At 28.0% G+C, this 23,476-nt stretch overlaps 1 protein-coding gene, 1 long non-coding RNA gene and 1 other non-coding gene across 3 annotated transcripts in view; 2 read left to right on the top strand and 1 right to left on the bottom strand.

Annotated features, from left to right (window-relative positions):
* LOC109352229 overlaps positions 1–3,578 on the bottom strand; it is a 39,412-nt gene extending 35,834 nt beyond the window's left edge. The window contains exon 1 of the long non-coding RNA XR_002108343.1: positions 3,566–3,578. This is a non-coding gene — a long non-coding RNA (uncharacterized LOC109352229). The remainder of the gene's footprint in view (positions 1–3,565) is intronic.
* LOC109352430 (cytokinin hydroxylase-like) lies at positions 10,387–14,477 on the top strand. Its single transcript, XM_019594413.1, has 4 exons — positions 10,387–10,723; positions 11,118–11,347; positions 12,528–13,130; positions 14,051–14,477. The coding sequence occupies exons 1-4, from the start codon at positions 10,465–10,467 to the stop codon at positions 14,474–14,476; spliced, it is 1,518 nt and encodes a 505-aa protein (XP_019449958.1). The 5' UTR covers positions 10,387–10,464; the 3' UTR covers position 14,477.
* Positions 17,882–17,953, top strand: TRNAC-GCA. The gene has a single exon. It is a non-coding gene; the product is annotated as a tRNA-Cys (tRNA).

Genomic DNA, 23,476 nt, shown 5'->3' with positions numbered 1-23,476 from the left:
TCATACATCCTTTTCATCCATCCGGTCCAACATCACATGTTCTTGACCATCCTTTTTCATCGAAAGTTCGTTCACGATTTCCATCTCTTTTAAAGATACGATTTTTAGTAAAACTACATATTCTTATTTAAGACATTCTTTGATAATCTTACCACTTTAAAGTAAGTTATACAAAGTATCATTTAAGAGTTTCATGAGACCTTTATGTACTCATAAACCTCAACATCATTTTTAACAAAATTTTCTATTTTTTTCCAACTTGTTCCAAGCCATGGTTTAAGGCTAAAAACAAATAGAAATACATACATTCTCATTTTTCCAAAACATTTTCTAAAGGTTCCTTTGATTTTTATCATCATCCCCTTTGGCTAAAATAACAAAAAGTATGTAATATAACATTACAACAACTCCATGAACACAAGTTGTTCATGTTTTCAACAAAATATTTTCATGAGTTCAAGAACAACACCATTTTCGGTTTTGAAGAGAAAATGAGTTAGAAAGCGTTTTAGAAAATTTCAACGGTTGAATATGTTCTTGACATACTCATGAACAACATACTTAAATCTCATCAACATCTATTGGTTGAATGTTGAGAGATCAAGGATTGAAGATGGAAGAAGACTTGAGAAAAATGATAGAAAAATGGAGAGAGGATTTTTACCTTCTCTTGAAATTTTGCAAATGAGAGATTGTGAGAGTGAAATGTGAAGTGTGAGGGTTTAAGGAAAGAGGGAAATCAGATTTTCCCTAGGCAATAATGACAAATCTCATAGGGTGGCTAATGAGATCATGAGATATTTGAGAAAGTGATGAGAGATTTGCTTTATGGAAGTCAACTCTCACTTCCCAATGCAAAATGATCACCTTGTGGTCACGTGCAATAAACCTGCCAGAGTATTATCGTCCAATACTCGACCGGGTATTATTAATCGCCCGATCCTAATATCCGATTAGAATTTCGGATTTCGGCATTCCAAGTGAAAATTATTTAGAAAATAGGTATGAGTGTATTCAGAGTCTATATTGACTCACAATTAAATTACGAATCCAACAGCGCGATCGGAATTCGATTCCGAGTTACGGAACTCAAAAAGACACTTTTTGAGCCGTACCGGGCGGATTCGGCCCCGACAATGGTCCAGAATCGACTGTCTCCAAAAATTACCAAACTTTACCAAAAAATCGGAAATAAAATTTTAAGAATAAAACTCAACTAGAGTTTCGTCTAATTCTTTACCGAAAATTCCCAGAAAAGCATTTTCAAATATATAATTAATGAAAATATTAGTAAAATCTTATAATTCAAAATCGTAAAATTCGCGGTGTTACAAGATGAAGAGCAAGTATAAGAAAACTTACGATATAGTGGATCCCTACTCAACCTAATATACACACCAATATTGAAATTCTATTATAAATAGTTCAAATTAAACGTTTATTGCTTATATATAAAGTGTAATATTTATGCACTATTATTTACTATTTTTTGAATTACTTTTTTTAAAAGTCAATGATAACCAAATATGAATGATGTAGTGACAATGCATAAAATTCATACACAATCGAAACATACATTTTTCTATTATATACTTTCATATTTTTACATTCTTGAAAATAAATAAAAATAATTTTGATTTATTTTAAATTCATTCAGAGGTATTAATGACACAGTATTATTATTAATTTTTATTTTTTTATGAAACTTCACGCTATTAATTTTTTTTTTTCAAATTTTTTGTTGTTTTAAAATTGTTTTTCGAAAATTATCCGCTTTCTGTTTTTTAGAGTAAATTACACTGACACCCCCCGAGTTTTAGCAAAATTATACAAATCACCCTCACTTTTCTACACTTACACAAATTTCCCCTAGTTTTTATACTTTCATTACACTGATCACCCTGCATGAAAAATAATTGTAATTTTTTAAGGAAAAATGTGATGAATGCAATTAAGTTAAACAAAACATAATATATTGAGGAGACAAGTCCAAATAATATATGAGTCGATACATCTTTATTATTTTTGGTTCTTTACGATATAATATAAGAGTGTTTTAAACAATATCTCTTTAGAATTGTTGATGGATTTTGTAACCAAAAATAATAAAGATACATTTATTTGTATATTATTTGGATATTTCCTCATAATATATCATGTTTTGTTTAACTTAATTGCATTTATCACATTTTTTATTTTAAATTACAATTATTTTTTATGCATAGGTGATCAGTGTAATGAAAGTATAAAAAAATATGAGAGGTTTGAGTAGGTGTAGAAAAGTGAAGGGTGATTTATATAATTTTACTAAAATTCAGGGTGTAACCCTTTTTTTATATCCTTAAGCCTTTTATTAATAAAGGGACCACCTCTTATATTGTTTTTTATTTTTAAAAACATATAGTCCAATTAGTGAATTGTCGAAAACGTGAACAACAAAAGTTGAACGAAGAGTAACAATGCTCAACGTACATGGAAAACGTGAATAGCAATTCCCAACGTTAAGGGTGGAAACAGGTCAGGTCAGGCCAGACTTTACCTTAAATATGCCCAACCTATATAGCATATAGGAGTTTGGGTCTGGCCTGTTAGCCTGTTTAAAAAAATTCAAAGCCTGAGTCTGACCTATTTAAAAGTCTGGCCTGACCTGTTAGCCTATTTAAAGGCTTATTATACTATATGGTCATGAAATAGGCTACTATGTCTACATTTAAATGGACTTATAGGCATATTTTGAGTTAGATCCATCTAATTCTAATAATTAAATTATATTTTTGTATACATTTTTATATTAATATTACATATATAATAATATTATTTATATTAAAATAGTATAAATTCAACCTTCATATATAATATAACTAAATAGGCCGGTCTGTTAGGCTTAATAGGTCTTTTAGGTGGCCTAAAGTCTGGCCTGTTTCCACCCTTACCCAAACAATTGAAGAAATTTTTTTGGCACTAGTTTCTTTTTCATATGCATTAGTTTTTTCTTTTTTAATTTTTGATGTACCAAAAAAATAGAATTTTTATGAAACTAACTAATCCAATTTTGTGGATTATTATTTTTTGGTGTAACCTTCTTGCTTTATTATTACAATATGTAGTTTTCCATAAATCATGATTGTCATCCATGATTTCAATTTTTTTCAAAGAAATTGTAGAATTTTGTCGTTGGTGTAAAAAACTCGTCTTTCCTAAGCACTTTTCCCAGAGCATCCATGATTTCATTTTTCATCTTTTTTTCTTCTAAATGAGTTATGTGTATTTTTTATGGTAACTCGTGTTTATGGTATAAAAGTTCTGTATTTTTGTTGAATTATCATGCTTAGTCAAAGGGGTGGTTTATGGTATCCATGAGTTAATGTTGTATGTCAATGTCATAAACTTCAACTACTCACTCTTAAAGAAAAAGGAATACTAAAAGAGCACAAGTGGCTTTATATGGCAGTGAGGTGGTGTTTTATAGAAAGGTGGAGTTAGGCAGTGATGACACGCGCATGTGACATAGGTGAGTTGGAGGTATGCATGAAGTACATGATTCATGCTTGCTATGTGTGGTTACACAATTTTCAATTGATAATCGGCTAGACGGCTTAAGAAGATTTATAATAGAGTAAATTACACTGACATCTTCTGAGTTTTAGTGAAATTACATAAATTACTCTTCATTTTTTTTTACACTTACACAAACCCCTAGTTTTTATACTTTCATTACACTGACCACTCATGCATTAGAAATATGTGTAATCTTTTAAACAAAAAATTTGATAAATACAATTAAGTTAAACAAAACATGATATATTGTTGAGACAATTCCAAATAATATACAAATCAATGTATTTTCGTTATTTTTTTTTACAAAATGCATCAACAGTAACAGTTCTAAAGAAATATTGTTTAAATTGCTTTTATACTTTATCGTAACGAATCAAAAATAATAAAGAGGTATTGACTTATATATTATTTGGACTTGTCTCCACAATATGTCATGTTTTGGTTAACTTAATTGCGTTTATCACATTTTTTGTTTAAAAGATTACACATATTTCTCGTGCAGGGGTGGTTTGTATAAAGAAAATATAATAAGAAGGGGTTTTGTGTAGTTGTAAAAAAGTGAGGGATAATTTGTATAATTTCACTAAAACTCAGGGGGTGTCAGTGTAATTTACTCTTTATAATATGATTCTGATATTTTTAAATTATTTAGGGTTGATACTATATTTTTGTGGTAAAATGTAGAAATTCTTTTTTATACCTAAATTAAAAAATGTGGTATTTGAATAAGAGGTTGAGAGTCAATTACAATTCAGATAAGATATTAATATATCGTTTGTCGTAATAAAAGTATACGAGTTAGGAAGATGTATAATATGATTATGATATTTTTTAAATTATTTGGAGTTAATACCATATTCTTGTGGTAAAAACGTAAAAATTTCTTTTTTATTCCTAAATTAACAAATATAGTATTTGAATAAGAGTTTCAGAGTCAATTTTGTCGTAATAAAAGTAAACTAACTTTAATTGCATGAACTTTATAATACACTTAATTTATTTGTTTAAAATGTAATTATAAGAAAAATCCTTTATTTTGTGTGTAACAAAAATTCATCTTGATTCTCATTTCCCTAAGTGAAATAGCGAAACTAAAATAACATACTTCTGACTTGAAAATTGATTGATGATTAATGAATTGAATTGATTTTTATTTATTTAGAATTTGAAATATATTTTAACAAGTATATTCCTCTAGCCAATATCAAACAACATCACTAATATATGTAGTGTATCACATCTGAAATGGATGTGATTTTATATTAATTACATAACTGAGTAAAACTAATGTTCGCACTAAATCTCAATTTAAAATGATATATTTTTTATATTAAATTATAATTATTCACATATCTATTTAAAATGAGTAAGACAACGATATTAGTATATGCATCCATCTCAACTCAAAAAGAATTTAATTACTTTCATTAAAAAAGTTAAAGAAATAATAAGAAATTTATGAGCTTCTACAACTTGTCTAGAGATGATTGACACCTTCAATTAGTCATCTCCAAATAAAATATTACATATTCAATTATAAATAAAATATTAAAATAAATGATTAGAAATTCTATTTTTAAATTATCTATCTACTTAACTAATCAAATTAATAATTATTTAATTAATAAATAATAAAATAAATACTATATGAACTATTTAGTATTTTTTTTTTAAAATTTCAACTAGTTACAAAACTAGTTTTAACTAACAATCATATTTTAATAAGTTATACAGTTACAATTTTCAAGCTACCTTCGTGGCTATAAATTAGTTTTTGTTGAACATATCTAATAGCTACTTTTTTCCTATAATATCATTTTTATTCTTATTTAATTGTGGCAATCTATCCTATACAATTTCCCTCTCCCTTTTTATATCTTTGGGGTCTATATTTTATTATAAGAATAAGCAAAGAAGTAATGTTCTTAACAAATAAGAATCTTACTATGAGAAAATAATGTTCTTATTTCTATAATGATATAGTTTTCTTTTCAAAACATGATTAAATCAAATGTACATACTCTTACGGAAAAGAATGTGATGTTCGTGTTAAATTGAATAAATTGCAGTGTCCCTCAAACAAGCAGAACTGTCATATACAAACCATTCACAGCTTTAGAAGTTGAGACCCAAAAAAATCACTTCCTGACCCACCGACCAAATTTGGAGAATTCTTTCTGTCTACTCCTTCACCTCATTTGATAAAATCATTTTAGTAAATATTAAAAAAAATCGCTTTGATGCATATTAAGAAAATTGGTAACTATTGTTATTATTACTCTTATTAAATTTGTTAATAATAAGATGTATTTTATAAATTATCATTTATTAATGAGACTATTTTTTTTTATCTTTTTATTCAATTACTTAATGACTTTTATTCTCATTCTATTAATATAAAATTATTTTGATAACAAAAATCAATTAGATTACATAAAACTTTAAAATGATCCTGTAAGAAGACAAAACTAAAACAATTAAAGAATATTATAAAAAAGATGGAAGACAATCTTCATTATAGATGCTCTCTCCCTTTCAATTTAATAGTCGCTCTAATAGTTTTCACTAAAATTACATATTAAAGCGTATATAAATAAGGAAACATTTATTATTTTTTCAATTGTCTTTATGAGTATTAGTGCAAATTAAATAGAGCGCATTAATAATGAATATGAGTTACAAACGTTACTTTGACCAAAATATAATCATTTTATGTCAATGAATGACATCAATGATTGTATTAATATGTGTATTAAAATAACACCAATAAAGTGCAAATGGAGAGACAGATAAAATAACTTGAGAGTTTGTATTTAAAAAAAGTATGCCGTAGAGATTTATATTTTTAATAATATTACTGATACAACTTTATTTGTTGTTACATTGACTTATCCAACTTAACATATATAAAATGCTGGTTTAAGTAGTTCTCTGAACAGTACCTACCTTAGTAAGTTTCATAATATTTTATGTGAACAGAATCTCCCTCATTAATTCTTGACGTGGACCTAAAAATATTTTTCTCGTGTAAAATAAGAAAGGGTTTATCTTGCATGCATTACGCATGCACATGTGAACAAGGTTTCAAAGATTAAATTTTTGTCTGCAACTTTGTTGGGTCATGGTAGACAAAAACAATTTATCCATTAAAGGTAAATAGTTAAATTAATTTTCATCTAAAATAATTGAAATTATTGATCTGATCAATTTATCACATATTTGAATAATATTTATTACACGACCCATAACTACATGTGAAAGTATTGCGAAAGCATAAAATGAATATCATGATAAATTCTCATTTTTTATCAAGACATGAGAAACCTTATTTACACTATATCAATATGTAATAAACTTACCTAAGTAACTAGCTAACAAACTAATAAACACATGTTGTAAAACAATTCAACATGTGTTAAATGTGTAAAATATATAAAATGTGTAAAATGTAGTAGATTTCTTCTCCAATAGCCCCTCAAGCTAGAGGGTAGGTATATGTCAATTGACTCCAGCTTGATAATTCGATTTGATATCATGACCATGTAATGGATCGGAATCTCGATCCTAACGTGATTGGATTTTCTCAATCAGTTGATCTTGTTATTGTTGTTGTTGTTGTTGATCTTATTGTTGTTGTTGTTGATATTGTTGTTGTTGTTGTTGTTGATCTTATTGTTGTTGGAGATATTGTTGATCTTGTTGTTGTTGTTGATCTTGTTCATTCCTAGACCAATGATCAAGTCTATGATGTGCTTTTGCATAGGTTCATCAAACTTCTCTACTTCAAGAATTTCTATAGGAACCTCCACAAAGCAACATATTTAGAAAGCAACTTGTTGATTTTCTCTTCCTCATATTTCCTAAGAACTTCAAGTTTCTCATCATTCACGGAATTCGTTGGAAGTTTTCCAAATGGTGTGTAAACATAATCCATAGAAATGTTGTAAGTGACATGGAGAATAACAATGAAAATTGGTTGAGAATTCCATTTCTTGAGAGCCCACGCCACAGTCTTTAATCAATCCTGCACATCATTACCAACAACAACATAGATTTTCTTTGTTGGGCTTAATCCATTTGATTCTGGTGTTGATGACGATGAATCTTGGAAGAGAAATATAATAATATTAATTGTAGAGAATGTGTAGCAGTAACCAAAGCTGAGACGAAGACTCTGATACCATATTGTGAAAGTATTGCGAAAACGTAAAATGAATATTATGATGAATTCTCATTTTTGATCAAGACATGAGAAGTCTTATTTATACTACATGAATATGTAACAAACTTATCTAACTAACTAGCTAACAAACTAATAAACACATGTTGTAAAACAATTCAATATGTATTAAATGAGTAAAATATGTAAAATGTGGTAGTTTTCTTCTCCAATAATATGTTAACTAATGATATGTTTGAGAGTTATGAGGGAAATAGATGAGAGAGTTCAAAGGACAAAGATGGGGGAGGAAAGAGATGAAAAATGAAGACAATCATCTCAATTGTTTGTGAGTATAAAATTTAGACTGAAGAATGTTAAAATAATGATAATGTAAAATTTCTTTTATTTTTCATTTAAAAATATAATTAGCATTGAGAAATGAACAATAATATAAACATATAATTTTACTAAAAGTATTTAGGAATTTTGGTATTTTGTCTCTAGAAAAACCCAAATTGGGTGAACTATAGAAATGGACACGTGGAAGGTTTTAGAGGGAATGGGAAAACCTTCAAAATCTTTCATCTCCTTCATCCAACTCTTAAACAAGAGGAGACTCTCTAAAATTATTCATTCCCTTTCCTTTCCTCCAAAACCACTCTCTTAAACAAAGTCTAATTCACTATTATTCATCATCTTCTTCTTATGTGGTTAATTTTCATGAGTTGTTAAGTATAAAATTGGTTTAAATTGAGTGACGGACAAGGTTGGAAATACAATGGTCCATTGTCCTAGCCTCATGATAGGGGAGTTGAAAATAAGCGTATATCCGGAGATTCCCGAATAGGTCAACTTTTTGAACTGTTGTTGAATCCACGGGTAGGCAAGAGACAACTTGACAAACTGAAACATCTTAGTAGTCAGAGGAAAAGAAAGCAAAAGTGATTCCCATAGTAGCGGCGAGCAAAATGGGAGCAGCCTAAACCGTGAAAACGGGATTTCATTTAATTTGAATTTATCTATTATTAGTATTTATATTATTAATTATTATTTGGGTTGTTATTATCTTATCGTTTGTAATATTTTTTGACTCTACAATAAATTTTTTGGACTGACTCATATTTGAGTTTGACCCATCTTTATGATCATACTGCAATTGTATATGACATCAAAATGGTTTCATCATTTGTGACATGTTTAATCAATATTCCACTACCTAGGTACTCAAAATTCATAACTACTATTAGTCATCTCCATTTGTCATGTCATGTTCTCGTTAGTATTCATTCATTTTTTCTTCAATCAAGTTATTTCAAATTCATGTAACAGTCAACCAAATAAACAACTACCAACATGTTCCAATACAAAAAATTGCTTTCTTCATTTTATATATTGGTTTCTCTTCTTGTCAATGATCATTCTGATGATAACTTATCTTCAAGTGATGAATTATATCATTGAGTTCTCTTCCCACCCGACAATCATTTTGGTGGTTTCTTTCTATCATTGACGAATTATATTAATGTTGATTTCTTTTCTCATTGATGATTATTCTAATAGTGATATTACTAGTGAGTTCTCTTTTCACCGATGGCTATTCCTATGATGTATTTTTCGCAGTTACAACACGTTTTCAGCGATCTTTGTAGAGCCCTTATAGTCATTTGATTATTTTCATTTTTAGAGAAATTATTTATAACAAGCTTAAAACGCTAAGTTTTAGTTTGAGGGGGCGTGTTAGTAGGGTCAGGCCCATAACTAATGAGAGCCCCAAATATTTTTACTTATACAAATAATTTTATCTCTCTATATGACAAGTATTTTATTATTTTTATTCTTTATTAAAATTTGTTGTGTTATAAATTACTATTATTCAAAGCATAAATTCGTTAAATACTTTGTTGGGTGCATTGTTTTATATTATCATACAGTTGATATGGAATTGAAATAAATATATGATATTAAGTGAGAAAAGTATAATATCGTTTAATACTCATTAAGAATATTGCCCCATAAAAATATATTGGACTATAGTCCTTAAGTAACAATAATTGAGTCTGAAAAGAAAATCTATCTTTGTTCTAATGATTTGTATAAAACCTTTTTTGTTCAAGATTTATAATAATTTTTTACATAATTAAATTATTTGATATACAACGTGTACACATTTTTTATTTTGTCATCGCTATTAATTTGTTTTACATCCTTAATTTTGTTAGTACTTTGATATTCTTGTATCATACCTACAAAATATGACGATCAACACTACATGTTAGATGATATTTGATTTTATTTTATTTGCATTTATTTATAGTTTATAATGTTAATTGTTATTTGTGTCATTATCATCTTATCACTTTTAACAATTTTTGCTCATGTAATAAATTTTTTGAAGTAACTTATTGAAATTTAATCAATTTGTCCATCTTAAAAAGTCTACATATTTTTCAAAATAAATAAATAAAGTAATTCCGACCAAATAGTAGTGGGTACGTCCAAAAATGGCAAAGATTGTGAAAGCAAAGCAGAAATACGACTCCTAAAAAGGTTTAACCGAGTAGCCCTCGAAATTGTTCAAACATAGCTAAAGGTCTTCTTCCATAGTCAAATTCCACGTTTCTTTATTTCACACTCATATCCCATTTCTCATTCTATAAATAACTCATTTTGCACTTTCCTTTGCCATAACCCAACACATAGCAATCGATCTATCTGTTAGCATAACTTCTTATATCTAAAGAGAGATGGAGTTTTTGGCACTTCCCTTGGTGGCAATCTTAGTTCTCTTCTTGGTCTTGAAACTAACGTTTTCTTGGTGGGTTTCACCTATCCAAAAGCATCAAAAGCTTAAAAGATGTGGGTTTGGAGGACCACCCCCAAGTTTTCCACTTGGAAACATTCAAGAGATGAAAAAGAAGAAATCTTCATCTGGGTCCTCAAACCTTACCCATGATATACACTCCACCGTGTTCCCATATTTTTCTCGGTGGCAAAGTTCTTATGGTAAGCTTTCCAATACATATATAAGATCGATGTGAATTATCATTTGTTGCATATATTTATTGGATTTAATATGTTAATTCTTAAACAAAAGTAATACAAATCAACAATGTGTTGTGGGTATAAAAAAACTTTACACTAACACTTTGACAGTGAATACATATTAAATTCATATTTATTTTCCTTCATATTTTGGTTTAAACTTTAAACAATTGTAAAGGATTTTACTACCATAATGTCTAATACTAAAGTTGTCTAAGATTTTGTGTTTTAAGTTTTTTATCAAATGTTTGAGACTTAAAGAAATTAAACATGACTAGTAAAGTGCACAATGAATCATATTTGGGTTTATATAAGAAATAATAAATGAACATAAAATTATCATTCTCTTGTGCAGGGAAGGTGTTCATCTACTGGTTGGGCACGGAACCGTTTCTGTACATTGCAGACCCTGAATTCCTAAATAAAATGTCCACAGAGGTGATGGCTAAAAGATGGGGAAAACCCAGTGTGTTTAAAAATGACAGAGAGTCTATGTTTGGAAAAGGTTTAGTAATGGTTGAAGGCGCTGAATGGGTTCGTCACCGGCATGTTATAGCCCCTGCATTTTCTCCTCTTAACTTAAAGGTTTATCTCTCTTACTCTCTCTAGCTTGCTAGGGGCATGTATATACTCACTAAGTTTTTAAATTAAGTTCTAGATTAGTAGGATCGGGACATTGTGATTATGGTCATCTTCATTATCATGCGATTATATTTTCTTAAAATTGTCCAAGAACTTTCTTGTTTTTATGTTGCTAACAATTCAAATAATATTTAAATATTAATTTTTGTTTTTAAAATTTTTTCTTTTTAAATAAAGAGACTTTTTGATTAATTTGAGACACAACGTCGAACATGAATAATAAGATGTGATCTCATCCACAACGCAATAGCTACCTTAATTAAAACTCGTAATTAAAAACCTTGATGTTCACACAGTCAAATGATTGTTTAATTATAATTTCTTTATTTTTTGTTTGGAAAAGAAATTTTATTAAATATGTGTGAGAGGTAAAAAGTAATATGACTAGAATGAGGTTAGGTGTAACTTCATAATTTTGACTTGGCAATGTATGAGTGACATTAATTTCAATCAGTTTGGACTATGGCGACTTTCAATCTTGAAAGGTGGTGCGTACGTTTCTACTATAATAATATATTCTTATACTCAATTAATTTTTTTATTTTCACCCTACACATCTCATGGTGCGAAACTATTGATAGACAACATACTTGGGCGTTAAACTTTATGCACTTCACCTCAAAATTAAGTTAAAACTATCTATGTAATACTCACTCTATTTCATATATGTGAACATATAGTTTATGAAAGGATTAATGCTATAAAATTTAATGTAATTTCACTAAAATAACCTATTATAATTCACATTAAAGAAAATGGAGAAATATGAAGTGAAAAATGAGGAATAAGTAAATGTATAATTAGAAAAATCATAATGTATATTGATTTTCTAAAACATAAAAAGTTAATATATAAAAAAATAGAAACAAATGGAGTATAACTTTTTAGAAAACAACTACATGCATGGCCCACGACACCAACTCCCTCGGAGTGTTAATCACAAAATTTTTTGTTCAATTAAATATTCTAAAGGGCAAATTTTCTTTCATTGATATTAGGAGTGACACCAAAGTCAACCAACCTGAAGTTATGTTTTTACTTTTTATTCTTCTATTATCATAATTATACATACTAGACCTATTCTAAAGTATAAAGTTAATTTTATTGTTTAAATGTAATATAGGCAATGAGAAATATGATGATAGAATCTACCAAGCAAATGATAGATAGGTGGGTTACTCAAATTAACTCAGGCAACCACGAAATCGATGTCGAAAGTGAAGTTATATCAACAGCGGGGAAAATCATAGCAAGATCAAGCTTTGGAATGAATGATGAAGATGGAAGTGTAGTGTTTGAAAAGTTAAGAGCCCTACAAAGGACACTTTTCAAGACAACAAGGTATGTAGGGGTTCCATATGGCAAGTGTTTCAACGTGAAGAAAAGCCTTGAAGCCAAGAAACTTGGGAACGAGATCGATAAGCTTTTGTTGTCAGTCATAACGGCGCGAAAGAAATCGAACAAAGGATGCGATCAACAAGACTTGTTAGGGTCATTGCTGAAAGAAAATCATCAAGTTGATGGAAAGAAATTAAGCACAAGGGAATTAGTGGATGAGTGCAAGACGTTCTTTTTTGGTGGCCATGAGACAACAGCTTTGGCTATTTCATGGACTTTGTTTCTTCTAGCTATGCATCAAGATTGGCAAATCCAATTAAGAGATGAGATTAGAGAAGTGATTGGTGATAATGAGCTTGATATTAAAGTGCTTGCCAAGCTAAAAAAGGTAACATAACATATATACTCTGGAACAAAATTTACAATTGATATATCATGATATGCTTATAAAACTATCAAAATTATAATATTATACCAAATTACCAACAATTACTATTAATAACCACGATTGAAAACGTTAATTATACTATTATATAGATTATGCACGTTTAATTATATAATGTTGAGTGTTTATGTGAGATTAAAATTTGTATAGGGTATAGAAAAAAATGCCTTTGCATAAATTCTACCAAATATGATACGATGTTTGGCCACCAAAAAATTTCCTATATAACTATGAGGAGGGATTCACTTACTCCGAGCTATAAATTTTAGGGAAATCCAATAATTTAAATTAGTGAGTAAATCTAAATCATTAAATGTCTATAAAATTGATGGCTATGATGAAGAGTAAATTTAAAAAACTTATATCATTGATTTATAAGTTTATTTAGACTATGATTAAGTTCTTAGAGTTCAGAAACACTGTAACTTAAAGTTAGCAGTTAGTAAATTCATACCTAAAAGAAAAGGGGAAATAAAATGTTATTTATTTCAAAATTTGTCGTCATGTGGTGACAATTAAATGTTAGTGTGGATAGTATTTGAACTTTGTGGCTTAGGCTTGAATAACTACGTGTGTTTGGTCTGTAAAGTCTAAACCACATTACTTGGTCAAAGTTCACATTTGACATTAAAGATTTTTCTATATATTTGCAGCCCACGATTCCACGACCAACTAATCATTTAAATAATGAACAAAATCTCCATGTTCCACAAACACAGCATAAAGCCCGTGTGAAGCTACAATATTTGAGTGTGCATGACACTACTTATTAATTAAAATAATTCTATCATTCTAGCACCACAATTATAATGTTTATATTTGTGTCCCTACATTATATAAAATAGTTTTGACCCTACATGCAGATGAAGTGGGTGATGAATGAAGTCCTAAGACTCTATCCACCTGCACCAAATGTGCAAAGACAAGCAAGAGAAAACATTCAAGTTGATAATTTAACAGTTCCTAATGGGACAAACATGTGGATCGATGTTGTAGGGATGCATCATGACCCAAAATTATGGGGAAAGGATGTGAATGAGTTTAGACCTGAGAGGTTTATGGATGATGTGAATGGTGGATGCAACCACAAGATGGGGTATTTGCCTTTTGGGTTTGGAGGGAGAATGTGTATTGGTAGGAACTTGACCTTTATGGAGTATAAGATAGTTTTAACTCTACTCCTCTCTAGATTTAGTTTTAATGTCTCCCCTAATTACCAACATTCACCTTCTATTATGCTCTCATTGAGACCCACTTATGGACTACCTCTCATAGTTCAGCCCCTTTAAACTGTTAGTGCCATCTCAACAATCAGAAATGAGTTCTAAACTAGACGAAAGTCTTCTGAAATTATCTTAAATTACTTATACTTTTTAGACATATCATATGGTGTTTTCTGATTTTTTTTAGTCTTGTAATCTCTTGTAGTAACTATACCTCTGATATCTCCTTAATAAAATTATTTGTTTTTGTTTATACAAGAAACTAGCTACTTGTACCAATTAGTTTGAGTGGGTGTTTTAAATTATAGTTTTATTATATATTGTAATTAATGTCGAGGAGATTTCCATAACCATAATATTGTCAATTATAGGTGTGGATACCAATTTAATATATGGCTATGAATGCATACATCTGGGAACTTACTTGCATTAAGAACACATTGTAGTTAGCTAAAAGAAATGAAAACAATACATGTTGATATTTATGTTTTATTTAAATGATTGAAATTTAAAAATATATATAAATTTATGTCATTTTCCTAAGCTAATATTTGGTCATGACATGAAGCAATCAACGTTTATTGTTCTCTTATTTTTAATATTTAAAGGATTCTCTCGTGTGTTATACTCAGAATAATATCACCAGTGTACATTTGTCAATATAATCTTTTAGGCCTTTTTTTAACACACATGGCTTGTCTGAATGTCATATATATAGTCAAAATCAAGCTACTTTCTAATGCTATAGTTTGAATTTGACGATATGCATAAGCAAAATAAGAAACTTGATAGCGATGCGTCAAACTTCAAGCCAAAGAAACAGTTTTGTTCTGCTGTCTTGTTAGTACATTTTGTCAAGATCTAACTTGAAAAGACGTAGACAAACCATTATAAGTACGAATATCACTGTATATATCACCTATCATTGTTATTAATTCGAATAATATGACCAATTCTCCAATATTGGTGATAGTTAAAAATACATTATCTTCGACACCATCCCTAGAGTTAGATCTATTCATTTTAAATATCTTTCTTTATCTAACACAATTTCAATGTCTTTATCATTACGAAGGTGCTTTTGCAATTGTATATGATTTATAAGGAAGTGGATTTAATTAGGGGAAAAAATAATAATTAAGAAGAAGTTGATTGAGGTATATTGAATCTTCAAGTATCATACAAGGTTGAAGGTCAATGTTCAATATTTGAAATGACACTTGTTTTGATATGTAGTCCCTCACTCAAAACAAGTTAGTTCCACATTATATGATTGAAAATAATACTCTTATAAACCAACTTATACTAGTTGGTCTAACCGATCCTTAAAGTGAATATTTGATCAATCTAACTCTCACATCTAATTAGTTTTGTATTAAAATTAGATGATTTGGGTGGTTGAATTATTCAACTTGGTCAGTTTAAGTCTAAAATCGATGACTCGGATGGTTGAATTGATTGAATAAATCAACTCAATAAAAAAAATAATGTCTAAAAACAATCAAATTAGCTTCTTTTGAGATGAAAAAGTGGTTTGAACTTATTTGTGGTTATGTTTGAACTCAACAAAGTCAATTAATAATTGTAGTAATGGATGAATAGGGGAATGCCCTTGTTTTAAGGTCTACTTGAAGAGGGCATACAACTTGGTTAATTGTGATTTTTTATTACTTGATGGGTTGATTGGAGTTTTTTTATATGAAAAAGAGTATTGTTGATTGAAGCTTTTTTATATAAACAAGAGTATTGGCTTGTAACCAAATAATACAATTTTAACCCAAAAAATTATATTCACCCCTCAAAGACTATGTTTAATTATTTAATAATCCACCCATTACAAACATCGTCTTAATCTCTTATTAAACTCACCTTCTATAAGATTTCAAAGCATCTCAAATTCCTTAACCAAATATTTTTATAAATCTATGAAGATTTTATTAAACAAAAAATTATTACAAATATTTCTCAATTATATTGAAATGAATATTAAAGAAAAAATAAATATAAGCCTATTTAAAACACTATTGAGACATTATGATGATTTTATTATGATTTTCTAAACTTTGTCTTTAAATATTAAACCTAAACATATTGTTAGGATTTTAGACACCAAATGTTCCAGAGATTAGAAAGAATATGTCAAGGAACATTTTTTTTTTTTTTTGTAGGTGTAAGTCATCTATACCGAACAGAGTATTATATCATTAATACATATAGTTATTAATCTAGACATATGTAACTATATTATATATATTATGGTCTATTTAACATCTATAAGTATATTATATTTATACTTACAATTTTGTTTTGTTGTCACTAATACATATAGTTACCAAGCTAGACATTTGTAGTTATATTACACATATACTAACAGTTTATTTAATGTCCATAAATATATTATATATATGCATACAGTTCTAGTTATGTTTGCTATCACTAATAGATATAGTTATCAACCTAGACATCCGTAACTATATTACACTTATACCTATAATTAATTTAACCTCGATAAATATATTAAATCTGCACTTGCAATTTTATTCACTATTATTGTAAATATCCATAGATATATGACAAATTTCTTCTAATGAATAGTAAAGGACCTCGTACAATAGATGAATATAATATTACATCTTAACCAAAAATATTAAGGCATTACATGAGTCATTATTTAATATCATACCACATCTTGTCCCCTTATTTTTATTATAAATATAAAACCTCATCTCCTTATTTTTTTAATGACTTTTCCACTTATGAAATACTAACAAATTCATTCTCAAGTATAAGTCCTTTAACCACAATACTATATGTATTTTTAATATCATGAAATAAAACTTGGAGTTATGCAGTCCACACACGGCTAATATGGGTCCAAAGCTCAATGATATAGCTAAGAGATTCATACTCAGTTTGGCCCTTTTTTTTACTACAAAAATCAACCATTTTATTCTTCAATCTTTGTAAATCAGAAATAATACCCACCAATATTTTAAGATTTTGAATCACTTCAAATTCCTTTATCTGTTTTTTTATTAAATCTATGTAGATTTCATTAACAAAAAAAGTATTACAATATTTCTCAATCATATCAAAATGAGTATTAAAGAAAAATACATAACTTATATGTTTATCCATTTGAAAATAATAATGTCATAGTATAATCTTATTATGGTTTTTTAACTTTATCTTTAATATTAAAAGCTTAATTTGAAACATTATGTCTAGGAATAAAGAAGAAGCACAATAAACGATTATAATATCACATGACCCAAATATTAAAATATTATATATGAGTTATTGTACTTATAAGGTTTCCAATATACTAGTAATTAATCAGTGTGTCATTTTTTCATCACACAACTCACATTTGGAATACTCACCGATCACTTTCTCAAGAATAAGTCATTTAATCTGTATTTTGAATATCACGAGATTTGTTATATAATTATGCAACCTTCATTCAAATATGGGTCCATAGCTCAGTGGTAGAGCATTTGACTGCAGATCAAGAGGTCACCGGTTCGAACCCGGTTGGGCCCTTTATTTTTTATTCTTATTAAAAATTATCTATTTATTTTTTAATTGTCCTAAATCAGAAATAATACCCACCCATTCTTTAAGATTTAGGAGCATCTCAAATTCCCCGAAATTGTTTCATTAAAAAAAAGAAAAAAGAATTACAATATTTCACAATTATGTCAAAATGATATCAAAGGAAAATAAACATAAGCCTTATATATGGTCACCCATTTAAAAAATTATGGAGACATTAGGATCTTATTATGATTTTTTTAAACTGTCTTCAATAGTAAACCTAAATATTTTTTAGGATTTTATAGCCCAAAAACTCCAAATATTTGAAACAATAGGTCACGGAATAAACAATAATACTCAACAATAATCACAATAAATAAATATCATAGCACATCTTAACCCAAAATATTAGTAAATTAGATATGTGTCCATATAAATAAACGGTTTTCAATATACCATTAATTAATTTATGTATGAATTTTTCATCACACAACTTACATACGGAATACTCAACAACCGCATTTTCAAATTTGAGTGCTTTAATTACATACTCTATGTATTTGGGATATCAAGAAATTAAACTTGGAATTATGTAGTCCACACACGACTAATATGTGTCTATATGAAAGTGGTAGAGCTTTTCACTGTGTATCAAGAGGTCAATAATTAATACACGGTTTGCCCTTTATTTTTTATTCTCTACAAAAAACAATCTCCTTATTCATTAAAAAAATTTGTAAATCAGAAATAATACTTTTTAAGATTTTGAAGCATCTCAAATTCCTTTAGGAGAATTTTCTTAAAATATCTAGAATTCGTCAAACAAAAGAGTATTACAATATTTCTCAATCATATTTAATGAACATCCAATTTACCTGTTTATCAAATTTAAAAACTATGGAGACATTAAGATTTTATTATGGTTTTTAAACTTTTTCTTCAATATTAATCCTTAACATTTTGTTTGAATTGTAGAGCCCAGAAACTCTCCAGAGATTTGAAACAATGGATCAAGGAATAAAGAAGAACCACAATAAGCAAATATTATATCACATGACCAAAATCATTAACACATTACATATGATTTCATATACTTATAAGATTCTCAATATACTGTTAATTAATCCATCTATGGTTTTTTCACGACACATCTCACATATGGAATACTGAACAATTTTATTCTCAAGTGTGAGTCCTTTAATTATGATGGTATATGTGTTTTTAATATCTTGAAATTAAACTGGGAATTATGCAATCCACACATGACTAATATGGGTCCATAGCTCAGTAGTAGGGCTTTTGAGTGTAGATCAAGAGGTTAGTGATTCATACTCGCTTCGGCCCTTTATTTTTTATCTGTAGAATAAATCTTATTCTTTAATTTTTATAAATAAAAAAAAGTATCCGCCAATAATTTTATATTTTAAATCATCTCAAGTTCCTTTACTGGAAATTTTTTAAACCTCTACACCTCTTTAAATAAAATTTTATTAGAACATTTATTAATTATATCAAAATTAATATGTTTATACATTTAAAAACTAATGAGATGTTATGATCTTATTATGTTTTTTTAAACTTTGTCTTTAATAGTAAACCTATTCTGTCAAGAAATTAGATCCCAAAAACTCGAGAGAGTTGAAACAATTGATCAATGGCTCAAATCATTAATTAAATTAGATATAAGTCCACACATTTACTTTTCAATATACGATCAATTAATTAATATTTACTTTATATATATATATAATAACAATGAGTGTTATTTCAAGTGGTATATGTTTGATTCCCCTTAAATAAGGTTTCGGATTCGAGTTGTATGAATAAAAAATATTCGCTTTGAGAGTTAGTCTCACATACCTGTGGATATTTCTGGCTTAGACATTGTGGAAACCAACAAAAAAAATAGAGTAAATTACATTGACACCCCCTGAGTTTTAGTGAAATTACACAAACCCCCTCTCACTTTTCTAAACTTACACAAACCTCCCCTAGTTTTATCCTTTCATTACACTGACCAACCCTGTATAGTAATAAATAAGTGTAATTTTTAAACAAAAAATGTGATAAATGCAATTAAGTTAAACAAAACATGATATATTGTGTAGACAAGTCTAAATAATATACAAATCAATATATCTTTATTATTTTTGGTTCGTTACACTACATTATAATAGTGATTTAAACAATATTTCTTTATAATTGTTGACGCATTTTGTAACAAAAAAATAATAAAGATACATTAATTTGTATATTATTTAGACTTGTCTATACAATATATGATGTTTTGTTTAACTTAATTACATTTATCACATTTTTGTTTAAAAGATTACACTTATTTCTTATATAGGGGTGATCAGTATAAGTATAATGAAAGTACAAAATTAAGGGATGTTTGTATAAGTTTAGAAAAGTGAGAGGTGGTTTATATAATTTCACTAAAACTTATGGGTGTCAGTGTAATTTACTCAAAAAAAATAATACACAATGATGGCATTATCAAGCGTGATTGCTTTAATTGTGATACTCTGTATTTTGGATATCACAAAATTAAATATGCAATTATGCAGTCCAAACACGACTAAGGGTCTATAACTCATTGTAGAGTATTTGAATGCAGATTAAGAAGTTATCTGCTTAGACCCAGTTGGGTCTTTTATTTTTTATTCTCTACAAAAATAAATATCCTTTTTATTTAAATTTTTGGAAATCATGAATAATTCCCACCATTTTTTTTAAGATTTGGAAGAATTTCAATTTCCTTAAGTAGGAAATTTTGTAGATCTATGTGGAATTCAATAAACAAGAATGTAGTACAATATTTCTCGATTATACTGATATGAATATTAAAATAAAAAATTAATATAAGTCTTATGTGTTTATCTATTCAAAAAAAATTAAAAATAGTATGATGTTGTTATGATTATTTTACCTTTCTTTATTGTTAAACCTAGATATTATGTTTGGATTGTAGCCCAAAATCTGAGACAATATCAAAACAATGTATTCAGGAATAAAGAAGAACCACAATAGACGAATATGATACTAAATCTTGATATTGTCCATATACTTATAAGATTTTCAATCTGCCATTATTTAATCAATGTGTGGCTTTTTCACCACACATCTCACGTATGGAATACTCAAGAATCTTATTCTCAAGTGTGAGTCATTTAATTATGATGCTCTATGCATTTTTAATATCTTGAAATTAAACATCTAATTATGCAGTCCATACAAGGTTAATATTGATTCATAGCTCAATGGTAGAGCATTTGACTACATATCAAGAGGTTGGAACCATGTTGAGCCCTTATTTTTTTATTCTTTACCGAAATCAATTTCTTATTGTTTAATTTTTGTAAGTAGGAAATAATATTGACCATTTCATTAATATTTGGAAGCATGTGAAATTCATTTACCCCAATTTTAGTTAATCTTAATTAAACAGAGTATTACAATATTTTTCAATCATAACTCAATACATATTAAAGAAAAAATGAATATAAGCATTCTGTGTTTATCCATTTAAAAAAGTAATGAAACATTATGATTTTTTAAAACTGAATTTAATATTAAACGTAATATATTTTTTAAGATTGTAGAGCCCAAAAGCTAAGAGATTTGAAAAAATGGGTCAATGAATAAATAAGAATTGCATGCACATCTTGACCTAAAAACTAAGATATTAGAAATGAGTCAATATATAAGGTATTAATTATATCATTAATTAATTAATGTAAGTCCTTTAATTATGGCATACTTAACATCATCATTCTTAAGTGAGTCCTTTAGTTATGAAACAGTCTCTATTTTTATTATCACGAAATAAAAAATGGAGTTATGCACTCCATACACAATCAACATGTGGATCTATAGCTCAATGATAGAGCATTTGACTATCAATTGATAGGCCACCTAATAGAATCCGGTTGGGCCATATATTTTACCATTCAGTTGAAAAAATGAATCTCCTTATTTTTTAATTTTTATAAATAAAAAATAATACATACATACCCATATCTTAAGATTTGGAATCATATCAAATTCCCTTACTATAGATTTTTGTAAAGCATCTAACTATCAAAGTTGTGCATGATAAAAACAAATAGCATAAATTACATATGGCTCCACAACACACTAGTAGAGCATTTGACTGCAGATAAAGAGATCACTCATTAGGCCCTTTATTTTTTATTTTCTACAATAATTAATATAAAAATTCTTCAATTTTTTAAAATCGGAAATAATATTCCCCAATACTTTATAATTTGGAAGCATCTCAAATTCCTTATGTAGATATTTTTTTAATTCTCTATAAAATTTATTTAACAAAAAAGTATTACAATATTTCTCAATCATATGGGGATGAATATTAAAAAATGAAGATAAGCTTTATCCATTTAAAAAACTAATGAGAAAGTTATGATCTTATTATTTTGATTTTTTAGAACATTGTATTTAATATTTACCCTACATATTTGTTAGGATTTTTTAGCCCAAAAGTTGAGAGGTTTGAAAAAACCAAAAGAATAGTAATAAGTACATCTAAACCCAATATATTAATATATTAGATATGAGTCAAAATACTTACAAGGTTCTCAATATATTATGAATTATGACTTTTTATCACACAACTCAAATATGGAACCTTCAACAATATCATTCTCAATTGTGAGTCCTTTAATTATGGTACAATGTGGATTTTGAATATCAAGAAACTAAACATTGAATTATGGAGTCCACACATACTACATGTGGGTCCATAGCTAGATGGTAGAGTATTTGACTACTGATGGAGAGGTCACTTATTTGGGCCTTTTTTTATTCTCTACAAAAGTCAATCTCCTCATTCTTTAATTTTTGTAAAGTATAAATAATACACACAAAATCTTTAATATTTTGAAGCATCTCAAATTCACTTACCATAAATTTTACAAAATCTTTGTAAATTAAACAAAAAGTATTAGGATATTTCATTAAACTAACCATAAACTTTATCCATTTTCCATTTAAAGAATAATGAGACATAATGATTTTTTTAAACTTTGTCTTTAATATTTAACCTAAATATTTTGTTAGGGATGTAGAGCCCAAAAGCTCAAGAGATTTGAAATAATTGGTGAAGGACTAAAGAAGAATTGCAATAAGCATATATGATATCATATCTAGACAAAAATTATTAAGACAATAGATACAAATTTATATATTTATAAGGTTTTTTAATATACCATTTATTAAGTAGTGTATGAATTTTCCACCAAATAACTCACTTATCGAATACAACAATCTATTAACAATATAATAAAAAAAATTTTCTCATGTCACATGTCACTTTCTCCTTCCCTCATGCCACATGTCACTTTCTCCTTCCCTCATGCCACATGTCACTTTCTTATTCCCTCATGCCACATGTCACTTTCTCCTTACATTTTTTCCTTCATGCCACATGTCACCTCCTCCTCACATATGCCACATGTCACTTTCCCCTTCCCTCATGCCACATGTCACTTTCTCCTTACATTTTTT

Source organism: Lupinus angustifolius, chromosome LG07, assembly GCF_001865875.1.
Source record: "Lupinus angustifolius cultivar Tanjil chromosome LG07, LupAngTanjil_v1.0, whole genome shotgun sequence".
NCBI lineage: Eukaryota > Viridiplantae > Streptophyta > Magnoliopsida > Fabales > Fabaceae > Lupinus > Lupinus angustifolius.
Note: the sequence above shows the minus strand (reverse complement) of the source record. Positions and strands in the feature narration are given on the sequence as shown.

Coding starts and splice junctions, on each gene's coding strand:
- LOC109352430 (XM_019594413.1), top strand. CDS start 10,465: ATGGAGTTTTTGGCACTTCCCTTGGTGGCAATCTTAGTTCTCTTCTTG. Junction 10,724..11,117: donor TCGGTGGCAAAGTTCTTATG/GTAAGCTTTCCA, acceptor TCTCTTGTGCAG/GGAAGGTGTTCATCTACTGG. Junction 11,348..12,527: donor TTTCTCCTCTTAACTTAAAG/GTTTATCTCTCT, acceptor AATGTAATATAG/GCAATGAGAAATATGATGAT.